Raw genomic sequence first — 24,811 nt, forward strand, 5'->3', positions numbered from 1 at the left:
GAAGGTCCTGGAAGTCTGAGGGAAAGAATCCCAGGAACAGGAGAAAAAGGTGGGTAGCTGAATAAGAAATTAGAAGTGAGGAAGGTCTGACAAACAGCAATCAAATCTCTGGTGATTCAGGATAGTCCTGACAGCCAAGAGTGTAAGACTCTACCCCAGGCTGAGGAATCTTGGTGTCAGAAAAGAAGAGTTCCCGTTTGGCACTCCAGGACCTAAACATTTGTGTAGGAATCTCAGAATCTGTCTCTCTGACTTTCTGTCTCAGACGTCCTTTCGTGGGGTTGGAAGACACTAGGCAACACCTACCTTGAAGTCCAATAACTCCTGCCAAACCAAGCCACTCACCTTGTTTCCAGTCATGCTGGTTGAATATTGGTCTGTGCTTTTGCTTGGGGTGCTCTCTATGCCTGCAATATTCTCCCTTCACTCCATATCTGCCCCATATGCATACCTTTTTGAAGCAGTACTTGACCAAGAAATGAGAATAAAGTGTATTGATCATGTAGAATTTTACCATAATGTAAAGGGCCATTGGCCTTCAGGAAATTTATCCTTGGTTAATTTTCTATTTGATTCCCTTTGATGACTGTTTCACACTTTTCCCACTCTTTCTGCCAAATGTAGAGAGGACAATGGTAAATACGGTGGAAGGAGCACAGGCTTTGCAATCAGACTTGAGTACCAACTCTAGCTTTGAAACCTATGAGGACTGTGATTGCAGCCAAGACATAGAACTGTTCTGAGCCTTAGTTTCTTCATCTGTTAGATTGAGATAACACATGACATGTTAATTAGACTCATTGTGGTGATCATTTTGCAATATATACAATGTTAAATAATTAGGTTGTACACCTGAAACTAATATGTATCAATTATACCTCAATTTAAAAAATGACCCCAGGGCTTCCCTGGTGGCGCAGTGGTTGAGAGTCCGCCTGCCGATGCAGGGGACACGGGTTCGTGCCCCGGTCCGGGAAGATCCCACATGCTGCGGAGCGGCTAGGCCCGTGAGCCATGGCTGCTGAGCCTGCGCGTCCGGAGCCTGTGCTCCGCAACGGGAGAGGCCGCAACGGTGAGAGGCCCGCGTACCGCAAAAAAAAAAAAAAAAAAAAAGACCCAGAAAAACTGGGATAATATTATGAATAAAGATTATGAGGACTCTATGAGAAAGTTTATTTAAATTAGAATATAGGAAGAGTGATCAATAAATGTTACCTAAGACAGGAGGGAACAAGAAATAAAAATATAGAAGGACTACAATGCATTGAACAAGAGATTGAATCAAAAAGTTTACTTTTAAGTTTCTAGGTTAGTTGCTGTGAGGGATAAACCATAAGAAATAGTACTTCTATTTTAAATGAAAACATAATATGTCTAATATGGATTAAATTATTCAGCTTTAACCATGTCAAATCAGTTAATAAAAGCACTTTACCACTCTTAACATTTCTGTTTACAAAGACCTGAGAGGTGGTAAGGATTGTTTTATAGTTGTAGCTTTTGATAACACCACCAGTATTATAACAATAAAGCAAAATATAATTATACTCACAACCCCAGTGCACAAAACATCTATTGGGTTGGCCAAAAGGTTCGGTTTTTTCTGTAAGATGGCTGTAGTAGCACTTAGTTGTCTTTAACTTCATTCATAATAATTTTGTTAGATTGTATGTGACATCTATCATATCCACGTGCATTTGAAAAAAGACATCAAATTTGGTGTATTTTTGTGTAGCCATTTTAATATTGAAGACGGAAGAAAAAAAACATTTTCAGCATATTATGCTTTATTATTTCAAGAAAGGTAAAAATGCAACCGAAATGCAAAAAAAGTTTTGTGTAGTGTATGGAGAAGTGCTGTGACTTATCGAACGTGTCAAAAGTGGTTTGCGGAGCTGAGCCCGGCGCGCCGCGCTTGAGTGGCCGTTCCTCCGCCAACGGGTGGCGAGGGCCCGGGGAGCGCGGACTCCGGGCGCGCCGGCCATGGCTCCCTGGGCGGGGGCCGAACTTTCGGCGCTGAATCCGCTGCGTGCCGTGTGGCTCACGCTGGCCGCGGCCTTCCTGCTGACCCTACTGCTGCAGCTCGTGCCGTCCGGCCTGCTTCCGGGCTGCGCGCTCTTCCAGGACCTGATCCGCTGTGGAAAAACCAAGGAAGGGGGGCCGTCGCGACCGGCCGCCTGTCGGGCCTTTGATGTCCCCAAGAGGTATTTTTCTCACTTCTATATCATCTCAGTGCGGTGGAATGGCTTCCTGCTTTGGAGCCTTACTCAGTCTCCGTTTGTGGGAGCACCTTTTCCAAACTGGCTTCATCATTTACTCAGAATTCTTGGGGCTGCTCAATTCCGAGGGGGTGAGCTCGCGCTGTCTGCGTTCTTAGTACTAGTGTTTCTGTGGCTACACGGCCTACGAAGACTCTTCGAGTGCTTCTATGTCAGTGTCTTCTCCAATGCCGTGATTCACGTCGTGCAGTACTGTTTTGGACTTGTCTACTATGTCCTTGTCAGCCTAACTGTGTTGAGCCAAGTGCCAATGGACGGCAGGAATGTCTATGTGATAGGGAAAAATCTCTTGATGCAAGCTCGGCGGTTCCATATCCTCGGAATGATGATGTTCATCTGGTCGTCTGTCCATCAGTATAAGTGTCATGTCATTCTCGGCAATCTCAGGAAAAATAAAGCAGGACTGGTCATTCACTGTAACCACCGAATCCCTTTTGGAGACTGGTTTGAATACGTTTCTTCCCCTAACTACCTGGCAGAGCTGATGATCTACATTTCCATGGCTGTCGCCTTTGGTTTCCACAACTTAACTTGGTGGCTCGTGGTAACATATGTCTTCTTCAACCAGGCCCTGTCTGCTTTCCTCAGCCACAAATTCTACAAAAGCAAATTCGTCTCCTACCCGAAGCACAGTAAAGCTTTCCTACCATTTCTGTTTTAAGATAATCTCAGTTACGAGGAATGCACACCAGGTGACAGTTCCAATTCCCAAGGACAACGAAGTCTAGAGACCAAAGTGCAATTTCTGTAGAACTGTTTAAAACTCTCTGGTCCATTTCTGTTACCAGAAGTCTTCAGTGCATGAGCAAAGCAATACCACTCAAGAAAATGAGTCTTGGGACTTCCTTGGCAGTCCAATGGTTAAGGCTCCGCACTTCCACTGCAGGGGGCATGGGTTCGATCCCTGGTTGGGGAACTAAGATCTCACTTGCTGCTCAGCGTGGCAAAATAAATAAATTTTTTTTAAACAATGGAAGAAATTGAGTCTTCAGAGAAGAAATACTTCTGGCAGACCTGGGAGTGCTATGTCTGCTTTCTAAGATGCTTTATAAAAGCAACCAAATGCTAAAAAGTAGATGAGACTTTTCCAAGCTGCTTCAAAAACAGACTAATCAAGAATATACAAACAGCTTCAAACAAACACACACACAGTGGAAGAGATAAGGTCATCTGTGGCTTTGTTTTTGCTACAGACAAATTAACTAGACTACACAATAAGCAATATAGCAGATGCTCAGTAACTTTTTGCATATCAGTCAAAGCTGAATAGCCTTTGAAAATAACAACAATGTATAATTTCACACCAATGGATTCTGGGAAAAGTGAGTTTATTGAAGTTAGCTTATACTTATTACCACAAAGATTTCCAGCTATGTAACCATCAATAGTCATTTCCCCCTCAAATCATAGCCTAACAAAGTTTGAAACCTTATTTTATTTAATATTTTTTGACATCCCTTTCTAGGGAGTACCTTAAAAGTGTAAGCATCTGAAATAAAATATTTTTATATTTATGCATTAAAAAAAGTGGCTTGCGAAGTTTGGTGCTGGAGATTTCTTGCTGGATTATGCTCTTTGGTCGGGTAGACCAGTTGAAGTCAATAGCAATCAAATCGAGACATTAATTGAGAACAATCAACGTTATACCATGTGGGAGATAGCAGACATACTCAAAATATACAAATCAAGCGTTGAAAATCATTTGCATATGTTCATCGATTTGATGTTTGGGTTAAGGGAAAAAAACCTTCTTGACCGCATTTCCACATGTGATTCTCTACTTAAATGTAATGAAAACCTTCCGTTTTTAAAACAAAATGTGACGGGTGATGAGAAGTGGATACCGTACAGGGACTTCCCTGGTGGCGCAGTGGTTAAGAATCCACCTGCCAATGCAGGGGACACGGGTTTGGGCCCTGATCTGGGAAGATCCCACATGCTGCGGAGCAACTAAGCCCGTGAGCCACAACTACTGAGCCCGCGTGCCGCAACTACTGAAGCCCACGCACCTAGAGCCTGAGCTCTGCAACATGAGAAGCCACCGCAATGAGAAGCCTGTGCACCACAACGAAGAGTAGCTCCCACTCGCCACAACTAGAGAAAGCCCACGCGCAGCAACGAAGACCCAATGCAGCCATAAATTAATTAATTAATTAATTAATTAATTAAAAAAAAAGTGGATACCGTACAATAATGTGGAATGGAAGAGATCATGGGCAAGTAAAATGAACCACCACCAACCACACCAAAGGCCAGTGTTCATCCAAAGAAGGTGATGGTGTGTATATGGTCGGATTGGAAGGGAGTCCTCTATCATGAGCTCCTTCCAGAAAACCAAACGATTAATTCCAACAAGTACTGCTTCCAGTTAGACCAATCGAAAGCAGCACTCGATGAAAAGCATCCAGAATTAGTCAACAGAAAACGCAGAATCTTCCATCAGGATAATGCAAGACTGCATGTTTCTTCGATGACCAGGCAAAAACTGTTAACAGATTGGCTGGGAAGTTCTGATTCATCCACTGTATTCACCAGAATTGCACCTTCAGATTTCCATTTATTTTGGTCTTTACAATATTCTCTTAATGGAAAAAATTTCAACTGCCTGGAAGACTGTAAAAGGCACCTGGAACAGTTCTTTGCTCAAAAAGATAACACGTTTTGGGAAGATGGAATTACAAAGTTGCCTGAAAAATGGCAGAAGATAGTGGAACAAAAGGGTGAATACGTTGTTCAATAAAGTTCTAGGTGAAAATGAAAAAAGTGTCTTTTATTTTTACTTAAAAACCAGGCACTTTTTGGCCAACCCAATACTTTCCCTTCCCAATACTTCTTCACTGAATATCTAATTTTTAGTTATAGGACAATGGATACACTAACATCTTCCCATGCCACGTAGTAGCTGCAATTATTTCTGTTTTACTAAAGAGCAGGTTTAGAAATGTTAGATCAAGGGAAGGAATTTAATTCAGATCACTTCATTTAAGGGTCATTAGTACCCCAGTAACAGAGAGAGAAACCATTTTTTAGAGTAGAGCAGGAGTGATGGGAAAACTTGCTCAAATTGTTAGATGGAGCCTATCATCAGAAGTCATTTCACTACCTTTACTGTGGGCCTTGGACCCTTTCCTTTCCTCTCTCCTTTGCCATTCTTCTCACTTTTTCTTTCCTCTTTTCTGGTCTTAACGCAAGCCTCTCACCCTGCTGCCCAAGGCTGGATCACACTTGTCTTTCTCATTTTAAAATCTTTTGCTCATCATAAGATAATTTATTCGACGAATATTTATTGAGCACCGATCACAACCCACACGAAACAATGTGCTAGGTGCCGGCAACACAATGGAGAGCTTACATGAATCATGAGTCACACAAATCGCATTTATCATTTTTTTCCCCCTCTCCTAGGAATCTTAGCTTCTGAATAAACACCACAATTTCCATTCCTTGAGCACAAGTTTGAGTCTCAACCACCTAACACAGTGCAGCCCTAAACCAACCAGAGGGGCCTGTTCCCCAACCCAGGCAGGCCAACCCTACCTAAACTCGAACGCGAAATTTCCGGAAGAGAAATAATGGTCAGAAATGGCATTTCCAGGGTGTTCCTTAGTACCAACTTCCGCCCACCCAGTACAAACGTAGACATCCGTAATCCGTAGACATCCGTTGACATCCTCGTCAAAATTCAGACAAGGCGTCCTACGTCTGCTTTCCCAACGAGGTATTTCATTTTTGTTTATTTTAGGGCCGAGATTTTTAAAAAGACAGTAGGCAGGAAAAATACCGGTTGTTATGACAACCAAACGGGTCTGGATAATTCAGCCAATCAGCCTACGGGAATGTCTCCTACTTAGCCAATGGGAAGAGGGCGCCGTACGTAGGGCCGCCCAATGGGGGCGCGAGCGGCGCGGTATTTGAATCCTGGAACTCGGCGACTTCACGAAGATTCCCAGCGGTGCGGGCTCGGAGGGTAGTCCTAACGGCGCCGGGGAAGCTAGTGCTCTCTGTTTCCAGTCCGCGTCCCTCCCTGGGCCGGGCTGCCACTCTTGCCTGTCCCGTCCCTCATGGCGCTGCTCCGACGCCCGACGGTGAGTGGGCCGGCGACCCCCAGCGCAGGCCTGGGCCCCGGCCGCGCAGCGCCCTCGGCCGCCTCGCTTCTCTCTCTCCTCCGCTCCGAGCTTCTTCGTCCCAACCTGCGCCGCTTTCCCCTTCTTGCGGGCGGCCCGGGCCCTGCGGCCTGTCCTATCCGCTCCGGCCGGCTTCTCCCCGCCTCGCTTCCGCTCCTCCGGGTCCCGGCTCCTGGCCTGGCCGTCCCTGCGCTGGGGTGGGGGAAGTATGGGAAAGCGCCTCGGGGGTGGCAGTTGTCAAGTGAGCCCCCGGAGCACTGGGCCTAGGACGCGGCGAGCGATCCGCGAGGGCGCTTTGTTGTTAGAGAGTTACAGCTTCTTGGGGTTTCCTTCCTCTCTTCTCAAACTCCTTGCTAGCTAAGGGATCCGTGGTGAGGGTAGGGAGATGGACTGAAGAAATTCCGCAGTCTGTGAAGTGTTCTAATGTTTGATCAAGCAACAGCTGTGGTTGTTTTTCAGGTGTTTTCACATTACTCTTTTATTAGTTTCCTATTTCTGCACACGAAGTGTTACAAGGCTAAGTTCACTAATGTATGCGTTTGTCCCTTTAAAAAAGTAATTTCTTTACTCAAGTGCAATAGAGATTTTGCATATAATTTGGAGCAATATGGCAGACTGAGAGAAGGGTCCAAATTCATTTATTTCGTCTTTGCAAAAAACAAAGTGTTAATGGTATTTTGGATTTTTTTCTGTGGGTTTGAATTGTACCTGGATCTACTTTTTTCTTTGCTGAAAAATAGAGGGCACTGACACACCTGAGCTCCATTCTCCTGGCTGTAGGGTTGTTAAAAGCTGGGGATTTCCCCTTCCAGATGGCTTAATTTAGATAACCAGGCTTCAACCCATAAGAATTGAACTTGGAAACACTTTTTAAACATCTCAGGAACTGCTGGAAAAATTGAACAGTGTGACTTTTGAGAATCCTAATAATAATAAGTTGATTACACTCGGTATTTAATTGTAACCCTTTTATGAATCTGAGTCAAATTGATAAGTAATTTTTGTCTAATCTATCCCATCGGGTGCTTTCATAGTCAAATTCTGTCTATTCAGGTAAGGCTTGAGTTTTTCCCTGCCCCTCTGTCTATCCTGGTAGGTCCATTCAAACCCCCTGTTGGGAAATTTTTTAAGATTAAGACCCCTCCCAATTTTCAGGGATAGTACATGCTGTTTTTTTTCTCATGAAATGTTTATCACATATAATCAAATAAACTTTTTTGTTTGAATTGTTTTTACTAACAAGTTTTGTTTCTAAGGACATTCTGTCTAAAGCAGGTTAAGGTCAACTAACAATTTTTTTTTTTTTCGGTATGTGGGCCTCTCACTGCCGTGGCCTCTCCCATTGCGGAGCACAGGTTCCAGACGCGCAGGCTCAGCGGCCATGGCTCACGGGCCCAGCCGCTCCGCGGGATGTGGGATCTTCCTGGACCCGGGCACGAACCCGTGTCCCCTGCATTGGCAGGCGGACTCTCAACCACTGCGCCACCAGGGAAGCCCAACTAACAATTTTTATTTCATACAATTCAAACTTTCAATTTGAGATAAAACTATTTTACCCACGAAAACTATTTTCTTTCTAAATATCCTTAATAAAATAGAGAGTACATGCTATGGCACCCTCATGGCTAAAAAGCTGTATCTCTAAAGATCTTGTCTACCTGAGTACTTCTTATTTCTAGCATGGCATAAGAATCAAAGCTAGTTTAGGTTTTAAACATCTGGTTTTTAAACAGCTTTTTTTTTTTTTTTTTTTAAAGCAGAAACCACACTTTTAAAAAAAATTTTTTTATTTAGTTTATTTATTTATTTTTGGCTGCGTTGGGTCTTCGTTGTTGTGCGCGGCATTTCTCTAGTTGTGCCGAGCAGGGGCTACTCTTCATTGCGGTGCGCAGGCTTCTCGTTGCTGTGGCTTCTCTTGTTGTGGAGCACGGGCTCTAGGCGCGCAGGCTTCAGTAGTCGTGCTCCGCGGGCTCTAGAGCGCAGGCTCGGTAGTTGTGGCACATGGGCTTAGTTGCTCCGCGGCATGTGGGATCTTCCCGGACCAGGGCTCGGACCCGTGTCCCCTGCATTGGCAGGCGGATTCTTAACCACTGCGCCACCTGGGAAGCCCAAAACAGCTTTTTAGTATTGTGTCTTAATTGCACTTGTTACTCTTCTCTGTCAAGGAAATTTTTTAAATAGATGCCATTAATATCCAGGGATCTCTGACAAATGATGTGGGTACCATATGAGAAATGATCACTTATCTGTGAAGCTCTTAGTGGGATTTTTTAAAAATAGATAAGGTGGAGTGATTTGCCTAATTTAGAGTGAGGTTATAAATCACAAATAGCATTTTTAGACTTCCTAAAATGTACCTTTTCCCTCTCGCAGATAGATCTCAGCATATTCACCTTTCCTGAATCAATTCTGACACTAGCAAAGTATTGTAAATGATCTCAACTCTTCAGTAATTTTTTTCCTTTTTTTTTTTTTTTTTTAGGTGTCCACTGATTTGGAGAATACTGACACGGGAGTTAATTCTAAACCTAAAAGCCATGTGACTATCAGGCGGGCAGTTTTAGAAGAAATTGGAAATCGAGTTACCATCAGAGCCACACAAGTAACTAAGGTAACAACTGTGAGAACCGTACCTGCACACCCTAGGCTGATTCTGTAGAGCACTGAGGGGCAACACTGGCCCTCTTGCCCTATTCACATTTCTTTTCCCTTTTAGAAAGCTCAGAACACTAAAGTACCTGTTCCACCCACCAAAACAACAAATGTCAACAAGCATCTGAAACCTACTGCTTCTGTGAAACCAGTGCAGATGGAAGTGTTGGCTCCAAAGGTAGGAAGTTCTGAATTTACAAACATACTTAACGAAGTAGGCTGTTTGGGGCTAGGATATAAGGGTACCTTTACTGTCAGTGCAACTTTTGAAGAACAGTGATAGCTAGAGCTCTACTTTAAAACAACAGTGTAGAAAATGAACATACACATCTTTTCAGTGGTGGTACCTTAATATAATATTATGACCTTGAATAACAAAGTTAACTACCTTAATACAAAGTTAACTACCTTAACTACCTTAATACATAAAATAAATTTAGTGATCTCAGAGGAAAATTTGGTAGGTTTTATTAAAATAACTCACTATAAGAATGAACTATAAGAATGAACTTCCACCATGAAGATGGTGGAAGCTTACAATTCTGAGACCTTCGCTCATGGAAGAACAAAGTAATGCCAAAATTCTTTGTTGATAGATTGTAGTCTCCGTGACTGGGTAGCTCAACTGAAGTTAGAATGCTAATGGACCCACTGGCCTGTTCATCTTCCACCATGTTCTAGTTCATGCATGCTCTCATTCATAGATTACACACATTCATATAATTACAATAAAGCAAGCACTGTTGTAGGTGCTGAGAATACAACAATGACCACTTCACACTTTCTAGCTCAAAATATGTATATATTATTGTATGTTTGAAATTAAAAACATTGAATATGTTTGAGAAACAGGTGAGTACTTACTATACACATCCAATTGTGTTAAGGCTGATAAAGAGACATCTTGCCTTGAGGAGACTTATCCAGAAGGGGCATCTGTACCTGAAAATTAGATATATAATCCGAGGGCATGCTGCTAGGTGCCCATGGGCAATGGATGACTGAATGCAGGGTGCATCTAAAGGAGGGAGAGAATCTTGAGGGATGGAGTGGTCTGGGGAAACTTCCTGGAATAAGTGGGATTTTTAAGGATAGGAAGAAGCTGATAGGAAGGGGCACCTTTTGGGGGAACAAAGCAGCAATAGGAATCAAGGCACCAAAAAGGGAATAGGCCTATAAATTATGTCCTTTGGGGCAAAGAGTCAGCAAGTCTAAATTGGGTCAGATGGTTTGTGTGAGGAAACAGGAAAAAAGTTGGGAAGAAGGTTGCAGCTGGATTTGAAGGCCTTGGAATTTGGATTTTATGCCATTAGGCAGTGAGGAACCTGTGGAATGTTTTGAGGAGGAGAGACCTGATGAAAGCAGTGTAGGGTGGCCATGGAAGGGACGTTAATTAGGTGGTACTGCAGTTTTCTAAGCAAGGGCTGATGGATGTCTTGAACGAGCCCATATCTCCCCTAAGTGGACATCCACATACCAGTATCTATACGGGTGCTAAGAAACAACCTCAAATGTGTTGGGATGTACCAGAACTCCTTTCGGGGACATCATCCTGTATTCAGAAGGAATTCTTTGGCTATGTTGCTTGGAGTGGAGGAGCGAGAAGCTTAAGCACTTGAGTATTTAAGGAACCATTTATGGAATAAATTAATAAAATATAGGAAATTCAGGAGATTGAGGTAGCTTTGGGGAAGGTGTCTCATTTGGATTTAGACTTGTTGAGGTAACAGAGAGACAGCCAATGGGAAATGCATTTGGAAATGGGCCAGCAATATCTGAAGGAGAGGACTCCAGCCATTCACAGGTATTTGCAGAAGCTTATTATCATGCAATTTTTGGAGAAAACTGTTTTTTGCTGACTCATGAGGCTTTGGCAGACTGAGTAGTTTGAAGGAAGGAAGAAGGCTTTTTACTAGCCTCTTGTTTGGTGGGTACTGGGGAAACAAGGTGAGTGAACCACTGACTCTGTCCCCAGGAAGCTCCCAGTCAAGTCGAGAATGTCAGAGTGAAAGCATGCACTATAATACCCTGTAGCAGAGGTAGATGCAAGCTTAGGAGATGTACTGGGGAGTGGCAGCTAGAAATTCTGATGAGGTTTTAGATTTACAGATTTGATTGAAACACTAAATTTGGTGATAGTCATTATTCAACTATAAGAATCTTTTATGGGCTAACTTTCCCTAAAACAAAAACTATATATAAAAGAAAACGAGCACAATTATTCATATTTAAAAAAAAATAGGGTGCCTTTTATTTTTAATTACACAAGAAACATGCATAAATAAGCAAGACAATACAGAAATAGAGTACATAGAATAAAGGGTCAGTTCATTTTAACTATTCTCCCTACCCCCAAAATTCCACTCCACTGCATTCCCTAAAGCTAATCATGGTAACTGATTTTGCCTTTCCACAACTGAGTATGCTTTTGTACACACGTGTACACAGTCATTGCTATAAATCATGAACTGTCTGTTTGGAATCAACAGTTTTTCTTGGAGTCCTTCCTCATTGCACTTAATTGACATTGTTTATCTATTATAAATTTAGTAAATAAAGGAATTTTGTGTTTTACCAAAACTTGTGTAAATACCTATATATTTGCATATTCATATTAATCCGTTCTCTTAACAGACCCGACTCATTAAATGTTGGTGCTAGGAGAACTTTAGTAGCCTTTACTCACAGTCTACCCATCCTTTACCAAAGAGCAGGTTCTCAAGTTCAGCAAAATCTGACAGCTTTATTGTTTTTATTACTACTTTTCAGTTGTCTCTGACAATCCACAGGGCTCATTCATTAATCTAATTTGAAGGTTTTTGTTCTAGAACCACTTTTGTAGTGGGTAACTAGCTGATGCATTTTTTTACCTTTGCATGCAGCAGACTCTGGACAGGATTGCACAGTTGGCCCACAGGGCTTAGGCTATAATCTGTACAGGAAAGCGGGATCTTAGAAAGGATTTCAGAATAATTAGATTATGTTGGAGTCCAAAAGGAATGCTTTCAATAAATTCTAAATTAAGGCCCAGAGCAATTATCCTTGTCTCATCCTGGTGGCCTTGGATATGGCTAAACTCAGATATACTTCTGCGTAGACACAGGTAAACATTTCAAGCTGCTAAGGCAGTCTGAAGCACATGAAGATAACCTCTGCCTTCTTAGGCTTTCTGGTACTGATTGCCCTCCCTGGGGAGAGTGATGATGCTTATTCTTAAAAAAGGTAAGCTTAAACTGAAGCTACATGGGCTTATTAAAATGCACATCTGATTCTAATTACTCTTGCTCAGTTTCTTCAGTGGGGTCACTTACATTCAAATAAAATCTAAACTCCTTAGCTAAGTTTTGCTCACCTTCCCAGCCCATTTCTGTCACCTCACGCACTACCTTCTGCCGTCCCAAATCAACATGCAGTTCCCAGACTTGCCTTTTTTTTAAAGATGTCACTTTTTTTTTTTGTTGTTGTTGTTGGGGATAGGAGTTTATTAATTAATTTATTTATTTTTGCTGTGTTGGGTCTTCGTTTCTGTGCAAGGGCTTTCTCTAGTTGTGGCAAGTGGGGCCCACTTCATCGCAGTGCGCGGGCCTCACTATCACGGCCTCTCTTGTTGCAGAGCACAGGCTCCAGACGCGCAGGCTCAGTAGTTGTGGCCCACGGGCCCAGTTGCTCCGCGGCATGTGGGATCTTCCCAGACCAGGGCTCGAACCTGTGTCCCCTGCATTGGCAGGCATATTCTCAACCACTGCGCCACCAGGGAAGCCCCCAGACTTGCCTTTATTTCTTGGCTTCCCCTGGGATTTTGTGCTTGTGTACCTTTGCCTACTCATTTTCCTTGAGGTCCTATCGTCTCTGGTAACCTCACTAGGTTTCTCCCTGGTACCCCAGGTAGCTCTTCTTATTCCTTCTAACAGTTCTTAAATTCTTGAGTAGATGAGGTATACCTGTATACCTCTTGCTCACCTAGCCCTTCCTCAGTTTAAGACCTTTGGTTTAAGAGGGAAGGGCATGTTTTGAATTGCTACCTATCTATCTATCTATCTATATATATAGTTACTGTTTTCTTCTTCTCTAAGACTGGAAACTATAATCATTGAGCTTTAATGTAAATTAAAATTGTTTATTATACTGCCTTCTCTTTCCTTCTGTATTTTATTACTTTAATACATATTCTTATAGCCTTGCAGTCCTAGGCTATACTTTGAGAAGTACCTCTTATTCTTTAAAAAAGTAATTGTTTATGCTTCATTACTAAATGCTTCTTTAAACTTCATAAAATTTTAATTTGTGTGATTTTTATAAATAATCACCCAGTCAGCATAAGAAAATAAAGTACTGGGTGTATACTTGCTCAGTCTTTGCTTCCTCCTTCTGTTTTATTCATAGGCTGGAATGTGCTTTCCTGCTTTTGTGTTGCCAATTTCTCAATTTAGAATAAATTGGTTCATGAGAAGAAAACATTACACTTGCACAAGAGGCTACTGCTAAAGTGAACTATCAGCTCTAGGAATCTCTGAACCCAGGTGTCTAACTTTCTTTCACTCAGTAAATATTTGCCGTGTCAGGGATGACATAGGTATTTGAGATACCTTAGTGGACAAAATCAGTTTGAATAAATGTAAGGTTATAAAGCTTACATTCTGGTAGAGGTAGACAGAAAATAATACACATCATATATAAATAAACTCTATAGTATATTAGGAGGTTATCGATTCTTTGGGGAAAAACACAGTAAAAGAGATGAAACATATGTGTGGGGGGAATAGAAGGCAGATGGTAATTTTAAATAGGACAGACCTAATTGAGAAGATAACACTTAAGCAAAACTTGAAGAAGGTGAGGGAATAATCCATGTGGATACAGGGACAAGAGGCTTCTGGGAAGAGGGAGACTGCTTGAGGTGAGGGAGACCTGCCCAGGAGGCTGGAGAGAAGCAAACCCGGGCCCCCTGCACTGGGAGCGTGGAGTCTTAACCACTGTGCCACCAGGGAAGTCCCCTAGAGTGTTTTTTTTAACATTTTTATTGGAGTATAATTGCTTTACAATGGTGTGTTAGTTTCTGCTTTATAACAAAGTGAATTAGTTATACATATATCCCCATATCTCCTCCCTCTTGCATCTCCCTCCCTCCCACCCCCTAGAGTGGTTTTAAACAGGGGAGTATATCTCCAAAAACTTCATCCCCTACATCTTGAATTATTCACCTCTTACTCTGAAATGTATTTGTTTTGGCTTTATCATTTATAAAAATGCATATGATACTTTTAAACCAGTTGGCCCTGCTTGTATTTGTGATCAAGGCTACTCCCAAGGTAGTGATACATACACTTTCATTTGTGGGTGTAGGGTCCCTCTCCCACACCTGTGGATATCTCCATGAAGGAAGAGAACCTCTGCCAAGCTTTCTCTGATGCCTTGCTCTGCAAAATTGAGGATATTGATACTGAAGACTGGGAGAACCCTCAGCTCTGCAGCGACTATGTTAAGGATATCTATCAGTATCTAAGGCAGCTTGAGGTGAGTGGGCCTTTGTGTTTTGGTTGTACAGCAGTGTGGAATTTACCACATAGCTGGGAAGGAAATGAGGTCAGCTTTTTTTCTTAACTTATTTTTTTAAATTTATTTTATTTAATTAATTAATTTATTTTTGGCTGCATTGGGCCTGCTGTGCACGGGCTTTCTCTAGTTGCAGCAAGCGGGGGCTACTCTTCGTTGCAGTGCGCGGGCTTCTCATTGCAGTGGCTTCTCTTGTTGCAGAGCATGGGCTCTAGGTGTGTGGGCTTCAGTAGTTGTGGCACGCGGGCTCAGTAGTTGTGGCTCGCGGGCTCTAGAGCACAGGCTCAGTAGTTGTGGCTCACGGGCTTAGTTGCTTCGCGGCATGTGGGATCTTCCTGGACCAGGGCTCAAACCTGTGTCCCATGCACTGGGAGGTGGATTCTTAGCCACTGCGCCGCCAGGGAGGTCCCTAAAATTTATTTTTCATTGAAGTATAGTTGAATTACAATGTTGTGTTAATTACTGCTGTATAGCAAAGTGACTCAGTTATAGATATATGTATTCTTTTTGATACTCTTTTACATTATGGTTTATCACAGGATATTGAATATAGTTCCTTGTGCTACAGTAGGACCTTGTTGTTTATCGAGGTCTGCTTTTTAAACTTTTAACTCCACCTACAGGTTCTACAATCCATAAATCCACATTTTTTAGATGGAAGAGAGATAAACGGACGCATGCGTGCCATCCTGGTGGATTGGCTGGTGCAAGTCCACTCCAAGTTTAGGCTGCTGCAGGAAACTCTGTACATGTGCGTCGCCATCATGGACCGATTTTTACAGGTAAGGGACTTCGTGCAGCTCAGTGAACTTTGCATTTATGCACTGCCAAGGTGTGGTGCCTCTGAAGAAAAAACCAAAAGCCAATTAGATGCCAAAGAACTTCAAGTGCTAGAAAAGGAAGTAGTCCAAGTGTGTCAAACCTCTGGTGATGCTGACCAATGCTGGGCATTTCTGTTAGGTCAGCCTGCTGAAAAGTGCTCAGGGGAGATGCTGCCTTGCCGCAATCATTCATTGGAGGAGATAAACCATGAGATGGTCTGAAAGTCCATCTGAAGCCTGTGGTGCCTTTGGAGGCTGGTTCTCCAGGCCCACTTGCACAGTTTCCATAGTTCAGTACTCTTTGGTGTTAAGCTTCCTCATCTGAAAAATGAGAGTTTGGCTAGAGGACTTAACAGTTTCCAGCCGGCTGTGGCATTGAATCGGTGTAGAAGAGGCAGGAGGCAGACTTTTTACAATGGGTTGGAGGTATGTGTGGGGAGTGTACTCAGTGTGAGGTCTAAAGTAAAGAGGGAGGTAAGAAATTAAGCCGAGAAGCGTAGTGATCATCAAAATATTTCTCAACTGGTAATGTAAGAACACTGAGCAGTTAGAAGAAATGCCAGACATTAACCACTGGTGCGTTGTCTACCAAATGGGTAGCCCTTCAGATAAGGCTTTATTTATTTAAAGTCAACATTTATAATACAGGTGTAGGTCAAGCCCAAACCATACAGTAATAATTGTGTTGATAAGACTGACCCTGAGATACTGCAAAATGCTAAGTAATCATAGAGTCATTAGTTTTTTGTTTTGTTTTGTTTTGTCTTTGCGGTACGCGGGCCTCTCACTACTGTGGCCTCTCCTGTTGCGGAGCACAGGCTCCGGATGCGCAGGCTCAGCAGCCGTGGCTCACGGGCCCAGCCGCTCCGCGGCATGTGGGATGTTCCCGGACCGGGGCACAAACCCATGTCCCCTGCATCAGCAGGCGGACTCTCAACCACCGTGCCACCAGGGAAGCCCAAGTCTGTGGTTTTTATTATACAATCCTCACTGGATACGAAAGCACTGTTATATTTGTGGTAGATTTTCAATATTGAGAGTTGAAGCAAAAAAACACAAATTCCTAGTTTAAAAAGAAAAGAAAGTTAAGGGAAACACTTATCCTCTAGGCTGAGATTTTCTCTGACCCTGAAGCATCTTTGGAAGGTTCTTCAGGCTGAATAATGAGTGTACTTTTGGTGAGGATTAAGGAGACACTTAAGGCAGTTCCTCAGCCCTAGTCATCCATTAAATTCCTGCTTTTTTGCTTGGCCTCATCCTGATTCAGACCATGCTGAGTGCCATATTGGGGCTTCCCCAGACACTCAAGCCAGGATGATGGGGGTGGAGCAGTGCCTGGGAGCTTGGTTGTCAGTCAGCAATTGACTGATCTTGGGCTGATGTCTGCATCTTTTCTCAGTCCATCTATTTCTAAGTGGGGTAAAAAATATGTACTTCATAGGTTTTTTATGAGGATTCAATGAGATGATTGTTTGAATCTTAGCACTGTGCCTGGCACATAGCAAGCACTCCATGATAGACGGCACCTGCGAGCCATGGTGGTGCCTGTGATCAACACTCAGCTTCCTGTGCCCTTAAGAGGGGTGTGAGCAGAGACAACGTGCACTTCTTCAGGACTTGGTTTCCTCTTACTTTCTTCCACCCAGAGCCCCCATCCTTTTGTTAGTTAAGACTTTTGACACACTCTTCTTCAATTAGGTTCAGCCAGTCTCTCGTAAGAAGCTTCAACTGGTTGGGATTACAGCTCTGCTCTTGGCTTCCAAGTATGAGGAGATGTTTTCTCCAAATATTGAAGACTTCGTTTACATCACAGACAATGCTTACACCAGTTCTCAGATTCGAGAAATGGAAACTCTAATTTTGAAAGAACTGAAATTTGAGTTGGGTCGACCTTTACCACTACATTTCTTAAGGCGGGCATCAAAAGCCGGAGAGGTAAGTGCCTCCAATTCCATAGGAGACTTTATTTTGCTGTTTGTTGTCTCATCCCAGAAACACTGACCCAATTAAAGGAAAACTCATGAATTTATAGGATGCATCTTTTAGATAAGTCCTAACACTTAACTTATCAGTTCTTTTTTTTAAAAATTTTTTATTAAAGTAGAGTTACAGTGTTGTGTTAAATACTGCTGTACAGCAAAGTGACTTTTTTTTTTGAGCCCTATTTCTTTTTTTTATTATTTTTAAAAATTGAAGTGTAGTTGATTTACAGTGTATTAGTTTCTGGTGTACAGCAAAGTGACTCAGTTATACATACATATATACATTCTTCTTCATATTCTTTTCCATGATGATTTATTACAGGATATTGAATATAGTTCCCTGTGCTATACAGTAGGACCTTGTTGTTTATCATTCTACATGTAATAATTTGCATCTGCTAGTCTCAAACTCCCAATACTTCCCTCCCCCCTCCCCCTCCCCCTTGGCAACCACAAGTCTCTACTCTATGTCTGTGAGTCTGTTTCTGTTTTATAGATAAGTTCATTTGTGTCACGTTTTAGATTCCACATGTAAGTGGTATCATATGTTATTTGTCTTTCTGACTTACTTTGCTTAGTATGATAATATCTAGGTCCATCCATGTAGCTGCAAATTGCATTATTTCATTCTTTTTTATGGCCGAGTAATATTCCATTGTATATATGTACCACATCTTCTTTATCCATTCATCTGTTGATGGACATTTAGGTTGTTTCCATGTCTTGGTAATTGTAAATAGTTGAGCTCTATTTCTTAAGGGAAGAGAGTTAAGGGGCTGAACATTGACATATGAATTCGTTTCTGAGGGCTGCCATAACACAGTACCCCAAACTGGGTGGCTTACAATAGAAATATATTGTTTCTCAGTTCTGGAGGCTAAAATCTGAAATCAAGGTCTTGGCAGTGCTGGTTCCTTTTGAGGGCTGTGAAAGAAGGATCCGTTCTAGGCCTCTTTCTTTGGCTTGTAACTGGCCCTGGGCCTTTTCACATGGTCTTCTCCTCATGTGTCTCTTTCTCTTCACGTGGTGTTTTATAACAAAGTGAATCAGTTATACATATACATATGTTCCCATATCTCTAGATGCAAGAGGGAAGAGATATGGGAACTTATCGGTTCTTAAAAGACTTCATGTTCTGTGTTTGTAACATACTGTGGAATAGAGCAGTGCCTGGGAAGGAAAAGTGAGTGAAGTGGATTTGAGTTCCTAGATCTTTTTTTTTTTAGAGTTTCTAGATCTTCACCCAGAATTTTGCAAGAGAGTCATAACAGCCATGCTTCTTACCATCTGTTCTTTCATAGGTTGATGTTGAACAGCACACTTTAGCCAAATACTTGATGGAACTGACTCTCATTGACTACGACATGGTGCATTATCACCCTTCTAAGGTGGCAGCAGCCGCTTCCTGCCTGTCCCAGAAGGTTCTAGGCCACGGAAAATGGGTAAGCGTTGAATTTAAGAAGAAATTAATTAGCTGTATTTTAGGGACTCTAGACACAAAAGGCGTTAGCATTTGTCACACACTATCCTTGAAGCAGTTGCTAAAAGGCCACAGGCTTAAAAGAGCTGCTTGGAATGATGCAGGCGTAACCTAGGTGACAACACCATGGTACGCAAACATATTACAGAGTCGTAAAGAATGAGGAAGGCCACTAAGAACTGATACGCTAAGATTTCTGGGATATTTTGTTAAATGAAACAAGCAAGTTGTCAAGCACATAAGACAAAACAGGGCCAAGGCCTGACCCGGTAAAGATGAAATGAGCCACTTTGAGGTTCATAAAATTAGCCAGGGATGTCAGCTCCTGCCTGGGTTCTTGTTTCACACACCAAAAAGGATAACAGTGAAACAAAAGGGGCCACTGGCTGCAATGAGAGTCAGAGGATCGCTTCTGTGGATGGGCCCATTCTGCACTGCCACTAAGCAGTTTTAGAGTCTGTATCTGTAGCCCACAAGCAGCAGAGCAAACACCCCAGCAGAGCCCAGGAGGTGATAATGAGTGGTCTCATTACAGCCTCCTACCCAGAAGAGATAGGGAAGTGAGTGGGAGACGGCTTGGAGGCGGCCCCCTCGCCTGCTACCCCATCATGTTCCCGGAGGATCACAAAGCACTTTGCCAGGATAGATCAATGTGGTTCAGGCCTTTGTCTGCGTGGCCTATGTGGTGGATATGTGTAAGAATGCCAGGGCATCGTGGTGGACCTTTTCCTCTACACAGTATGTAGAGTTTACATTTTATGTAAGAAAGAATGGGAGTAAGAGAGAGAGGATATGTATCTGTGCTTATGTATTTGCTAATTTTTCAAAAAATACAAGAAGAATAGACCAGAAACTAATGAAGATGGATACCTCAGGGTGGGTATCAGGGTAGAAGGTTGAGGATAGGAGCAGAACTTCTGGTTGTAATTTTTTATTAACTTGTATACAGTGTAATGTAACTTTTTTGACTTTTGAACAATACGAATGTTCTATGCAAAACCGAAACTGGAATAAAGCAAAAACAATGTCACTATATATTCAAAGTGGTAACAGACCAGAGGGAAGAATTAATTCCCGTAACTTTTGAACACAGCACTCCGACTGTGCATTTTTAGTGGGATGTGAAATTAAAACAAAGGACCAAAAAAGGTAACATACTTAAAGTTTACTTAAGAGGTTTACTAATCTGTTTCTAGGTTAATAGTGGTCTGTTATTATAATCCTGGAACTATTTTTATTGTAGGATAAAGCAAAGATTCGTGTATTAAGGACTAAAATTTTCACTGTAAGAAGATAAAATATTGTTAACAATTAAAAACAAAGGAAAACCCTATAATATTAAGTCTGTTTTAAAAATATCAATAAATTCATAATGAAAGGCCCAGAAACAATGACAACCCAGTAGCAATGAAGATACCTAGTGCTCACATCTTGCATACTCAGTGCCATGACATACTCGGAACTAGGGCTCCTTCAAGAAATAGCTGATTTCAGGGCTGTGGCAGGGGAAGTACAAGATGAGCCTAGATCAGTTTGTAATAGGTAGCAAGCAAATTCTCAGAGAGCAATGAGGTCACATCAAAAGGACATAGAAACTGGCTTGAAAGGGCTCCTTCTGACTAAAGTTGGGCATTAAAAAGAATTGTGACAGTAATAGATTATAATGCATTAAAAAATGCATGAGCCCATAATAATAAAAAGGAAGGAAGGGAGGGAGGGAGGGACTTAAAAAAAAGTCAGTAGAATGCCAGCTAATTAAAGTAGAAACAGTGGTAGAGATAGAAATCCACCATTTTTAAACCCCTAGTGTAATAATTGATTCAAGCAAGGATCGTCAATTGATGCTTATAGCATTAAGTAAAATAACTTGGGCAAACAAGATTCACATTGTTCTCAAAATATCACCCCACAGATGTGTAGTATTTTTTGTGGTACGCGGGCCTCTCACTGTTGGTGGCCTCTCCCGTTGCGGAGCACAGGCTCCGGACGCGCGGGCTCAGCGGCCATGGCTCACGGGCCAAGTCGCTCCGCGGCATCCTCCCGGACCGGGGCACGAACCCACGTCCCCTTGCATTGGCAGGCGGACCCTCAACCACTGTGCCACCAGGGAAGCCCGATGTGTAGTATTTCTGAAGAAAAACTGTACCTTTGTGATGGAGACGTCTGGCGGTTACTACCTTAACCCAGTGATTGAGCTTGGTATCACCAGTGGTGAGACTACCTGACTTTACCTGCCTTCTGGTGTAATAGGAAGTATGCATTATCGTCTAAATAGAATTCATGTCTAAAATGTTGGACATGAATCCAGTCATCATGAAACACAGACACATCCAGAATGGGACGTTCTCAAAGTAACTGACCTGGATCCTTCAAAAAAATCAATGTCATTTAAAGCCAAGAAAATGGGAGTTTTAAAGACTAAAGACAACAACAACCAAATGTACTGTCTGTACCTTGATTGGACCCTGGATATAAAAAGAAAAATCTATAAAAGATATTTTTGCAACAATTGCAGGAATTTGAATATTGACTATATATTAGATGATATTATGGAACTGTTGATGTTTCTTATGCGATAAAGGTATTGTAGCTAGGGAGGAAAATACTTCTTAGGAGATGCTTTAGGAGAAACATTTAGAAGTGATGTGTCATGGCGTCTGCAACTCACTTTCAAATGGTCCAGATGTTTGATGGCTTCAAAAATCTCACACAACTTTTGCCAAACCATTTGAAAGCGAGTTGCAGACACCATGAGTGAGAGAGAGAAAGAGAAAGAGGAGGAGAGAAAAAGTGGCAAAATATTAAGAACTGATGAATCTGCACAAAGAATATACAGATGTTCATTATCTTATTCTTTCAGTTTTTCTATAGATTTGAAAATTTTTGATATAAAAATTGAAGGCAAAAAGGCCACTGGTAACATCTATGGCACATGCTCTTGGTACCAATGGCTTATTTTAGCCAAATTACTCTAAGAGGTGCTTCCTTGGCCCTAAACCTATTAACTATAGGCCTCCCTGTTTCCTGGCAACTGATTTCAAAATACCAGTGGTTGTGCATTACATCAGGATTCACTCCTGCTTAGTTCTTTTTTCCTTTAAACTGTTTTAGGATTAAGGTTATATCGTGGTTTATTTTCCCAATTATATTATGCATTTGAAAGGGGTGTGTTTTAGCTTTTAGAATTTTATCACAAATCTGAAATAAAGTCAGGTTACATATCTTCATATCTACAAAGTAAGTCATGTTATCAGTCAACAGCTGTCCTTTTGCTTGAATTTTGGTCTCTGGGAGGCTGGGCCACGAGGCTGGGTGTAGATGCTTCTCTGAGTGCTCTGTGTCCTCTAGTGCTTAACTACACAGGGCCCGACAGGAGAGTGCTGCTGGGAGGTCTTCGTTCTTCTGGGTTTGGTAGCTTAGATTGCTGCTTACGGGCCAGTTTATTTCTTAATCCTGAACCCCTTTCCCTGACCGACAATACAGATGTCTGTGCTCTCGAGCTCCCTACCAGCCTCTGCCAGGCAGGGCTTTAACGAGGGGACTGAGATGTGCTAGACCCCGATCTCTGTAAACCCTTTGTTGGGTTTGTTTATACTCTGCCTCACTTTCCTTCCCCTTTCAGTGTGGTGACAGAGGCAAGCATGAAAGCTTTGTTACTTGAAGTACCCTACTTACATATACAACCTTCTTTAAAACATCATTATTTGGGACCCTCTCCATTTGATTTAGCTGAGAGCTATGTAACATCTTAATTTAGTCCTGCTCCGAGCCAGAGTCATCCTGCATTTACTGGCTGCTTTGCTGGTACCATGGTAGTGGTTGGGGCTGAGACTGACTTTCCAGCAGGTAAGAATATTTTTTATAGCTTTTACGTAAGTAATGCCAGCATGTGTAAGATGTGCTCTCCTAAAGAAGTGGAGGCTTTATCTTGCTTCTTCTGCTTGCGTTGTGTTCCAGAACTTAAAGCAGCAGTATTACACTGGATACACAGAGAACGAAGTATTGGAAGTCATGCAGCACATGGCCAAAAATGTAGTGAAAGTAAATGAAAAGTTAACGAAATTCATCGTAAGTACTCTTTCCTAAGCTGTTCAAAGCGCTGGATTATGGGTTTGGGGTATGAGAGGATGTATGTGTGTTTGCATTTTCATGTAAATATTTTGGCATGTGTGAGAGTCTGTTTTAGCACAAACTCTTTATATTTTTCTAGTACAGCTGGGCATGGAGCATACGCACAAATCCCAAGAACTGACTTTCTTTAAAATAAGGTAGACAGGCTCGCTATGTCCAGGCCCAAGCAGCTGTTCAATGTATTATCCATGCTTCACCCGGCATCCTGGGTAGGGTGCACAGCAAGCACGGAAGGCTGGCTGGCATGCAGGAGTCCAGCTTAAGTGGCCCTGTGTAAGGCTTGGGTGTTCGGGTGACATCATTCAGGGCCTTTGTCCAGCACCTTTTAGGACAATGACTGAGAGGCACCTGAACAGCCAGCATGGTGAAGCAGTCCATTCAGGAAGCATCCTGGGAGCTTGGAGTCTGTCTCTGTGTGGCCGACCTGAGAGGAGAAACCAGAGGAGAGGGGGTGCTGTCCTGTGCTTGTGTGAGGCCAAATATCAGAGCTCACCACGGGTCTGACAGAGAGCAAGGCATTTGTACCAAGTGGCCTCACGGCCTGATTTGCTTCCTTACTTGTAGTTTCAGCATTATTTAGCACACCGTGGAAGTGTCATGTTTTCAGTCCTGAGAGTATCATCTGGGATCTAAGCACTAGTTGCCACTCACTTTTATGGCCAGTTACTGCTCCCAGTGCTGGCAAATCCATTATGTCCTGATGGCACTTAGGTATGATAAACACAGCTCCCACCTCCCACCCCTCTGGGAGCTCATGAGAGAAAGCCTGCTCTTTGGACCTTGAAACCATCACCTGTGCTACCAGCTGGGTTTTATCCACCACTAGGCATGGCAGGAAATTGTCAAGCACAACACATCATGCCCTAGAGCACTTGCTGGCTTCAGTGATTTGGCATCATCATACCCTTTGAAGACTGTGGGTCTGGCCCTTTGATACTTGTAAATTAGACTAGGAATAAGGTGTGAGTTTGGGGGTGGCGGGGCGGTGGTGCTCCTGATGTGTGCTTAATCACAGATGACTTCTGCAGGCCATCAAGAATAAGTATGCCAGCAGCAAACTCCTGAAGATCAGCACGACTCCCCAGCTGAACTCAAAAACCATCCAAGAGCTTGCCTCACCTCTGCTGGGACGGTCCTAGGCTGCCGAGGCCCTCAGGGAAGAGTGCTTCGTCTGTGCACTTTGTCTTGCTGATTTGGAACTCCTGACTTTATATATAGTCCTCTGGTCTATTTCATGAAACCTTTTCTCAGACTGATTTTCTAAATGTATATTGAGGAAAAATAAAGCTGTTGATTTTCTTAAGGTATCCTATGTGTGTGTATTTGGGTATTCTATACTGAAGAAATCAATAGAAGCTTGTTTGACTAATTTCTTTTTGAGCTATTATGATTGTAATATGTAAATTATTGCCCTGATGGCTTGGGGAAAGACCTTACCATTCTCGGAGAAAACTACAACTTGGCTTCAGTGAACGCTCACCCATTCCTAAAGATTGGTTCATTATATAAAATTTAAAATGGGAGGATAACCATGACATTCCCTTTCTAGAACCTGCATTAACTATTTTCTAATTCCTATACAGGAACACCTGGCCCACAAGGTTGATGGCTTCCAGAAGTAACCCTCATAATGTGTTTCACTCCAAGGCATGGTTGAGACCAGGAATAGCAGTGCTAAGGGGCCACAGCTGGAAAAAGGAAGCAGGCCTGTGACATCCTGTTAAAGGTGAAACTTGGAATGCTTTTTCCTGTTGTTCTAAGTACGTTATGGTTTATTTTATTTTTTGAA

The 24,811-nt window shown here is 42.4% G+C and overlaps 2 protein-coding genes across 2 annotated transcripts; both read left to right on the forward strand.

The window, feature by feature from the left end:
- The first annotated feature begins 1,930 nt into the window (after nt 1-1,930).
- Nucleotides 1,931-3,791, forward strand: LOC137230035 (polyprenol reductase-like). Its single transcript, XM_067748529.1, has one exon. It carries the CDS (start codon nt 1,984-1,986, stop codon nt 2,938-2,940), a length of 957 nt encoding a protein of 318 aa, XP_067604630.1. The 5' UTR covers nt 1,931-1,983; the 3' UTR covers nt 2,941-3,791.
- A 2,382-nt stretch (nt 3,792-6,173) lies between these two features.
- Nucleotides 6,174-24,329, forward strand: CCNB2 (cyclin B2). The gene is made up of 9 exons (XM_067748513.1): nt 6,174-6,364; nt 8,886-9,014; nt 9,120-9,233; nt 14,399-14,569; nt 15,232-15,390; nt 17,128-17,364; nt 18,713-18,853; nt 22,849-22,959; nt 24,051-24,329. The coding sequence occupies exons 1-9, from the start codon at nt 6,341-6,343 to the stop codon at nt 24,159-24,161; spliced, it is 1,197 nt and encodes a 398-aa protein (XP_067604614.1). The 5' UTR covers nt 6,174-6,340; the 3' UTR covers nt 24,162-24,329.
- The last annotated feature ends 482 nt before the right edge of the window (nt 24,330-24,811 follow it).

Source organism: Pseudorca crassidens, chromosome 1 (genome assembly GCF_039906515.1).
Source record: "Pseudorca crassidens isolate mPseCra1 chromosome 1, mPseCra1.hap1, whole genome shotgun sequence".
NCBI lineage: Eukaryota > Metazoa > Chordata > Mammalia > Artiodactyla > Delphinidae > Pseudorca > Pseudorca crassidens.

What these genes read in the sequence shown, in the direction of transcription:
- CCNB2 (XM_067748513.1), top strand. Translation starts at nt 6,341, where the DNA reads ATGGCGCTGCTCCGACGCCCGACG. An exon ending in CGCTGCTCCGACGCCCGACG is followed by an intron (nt 6,365 to 8,885) that starts GTGAGTGGGCCG and finishes TTTTTTTTTTAG; the next exon opens with GTGTCCACTGATTTGGAGAA. An exon ending in TTCTAGGCCACGGAAAATGG is followed by an intron (nt 18,854 to 22,848) that starts GTAAGCGTTGAA and finishes GTTGTGTTCCAG; the next exon opens with AACTTAAAGCAGCAGTATTA.
- LOC137230035 (XM_067748529.1), top strand. Translation starts at nt 1,984, where the DNA reads ATGGCTCCCTGGGCGGGGGCCGAACTTTCGGCGCTGAATCCGCTGCGT.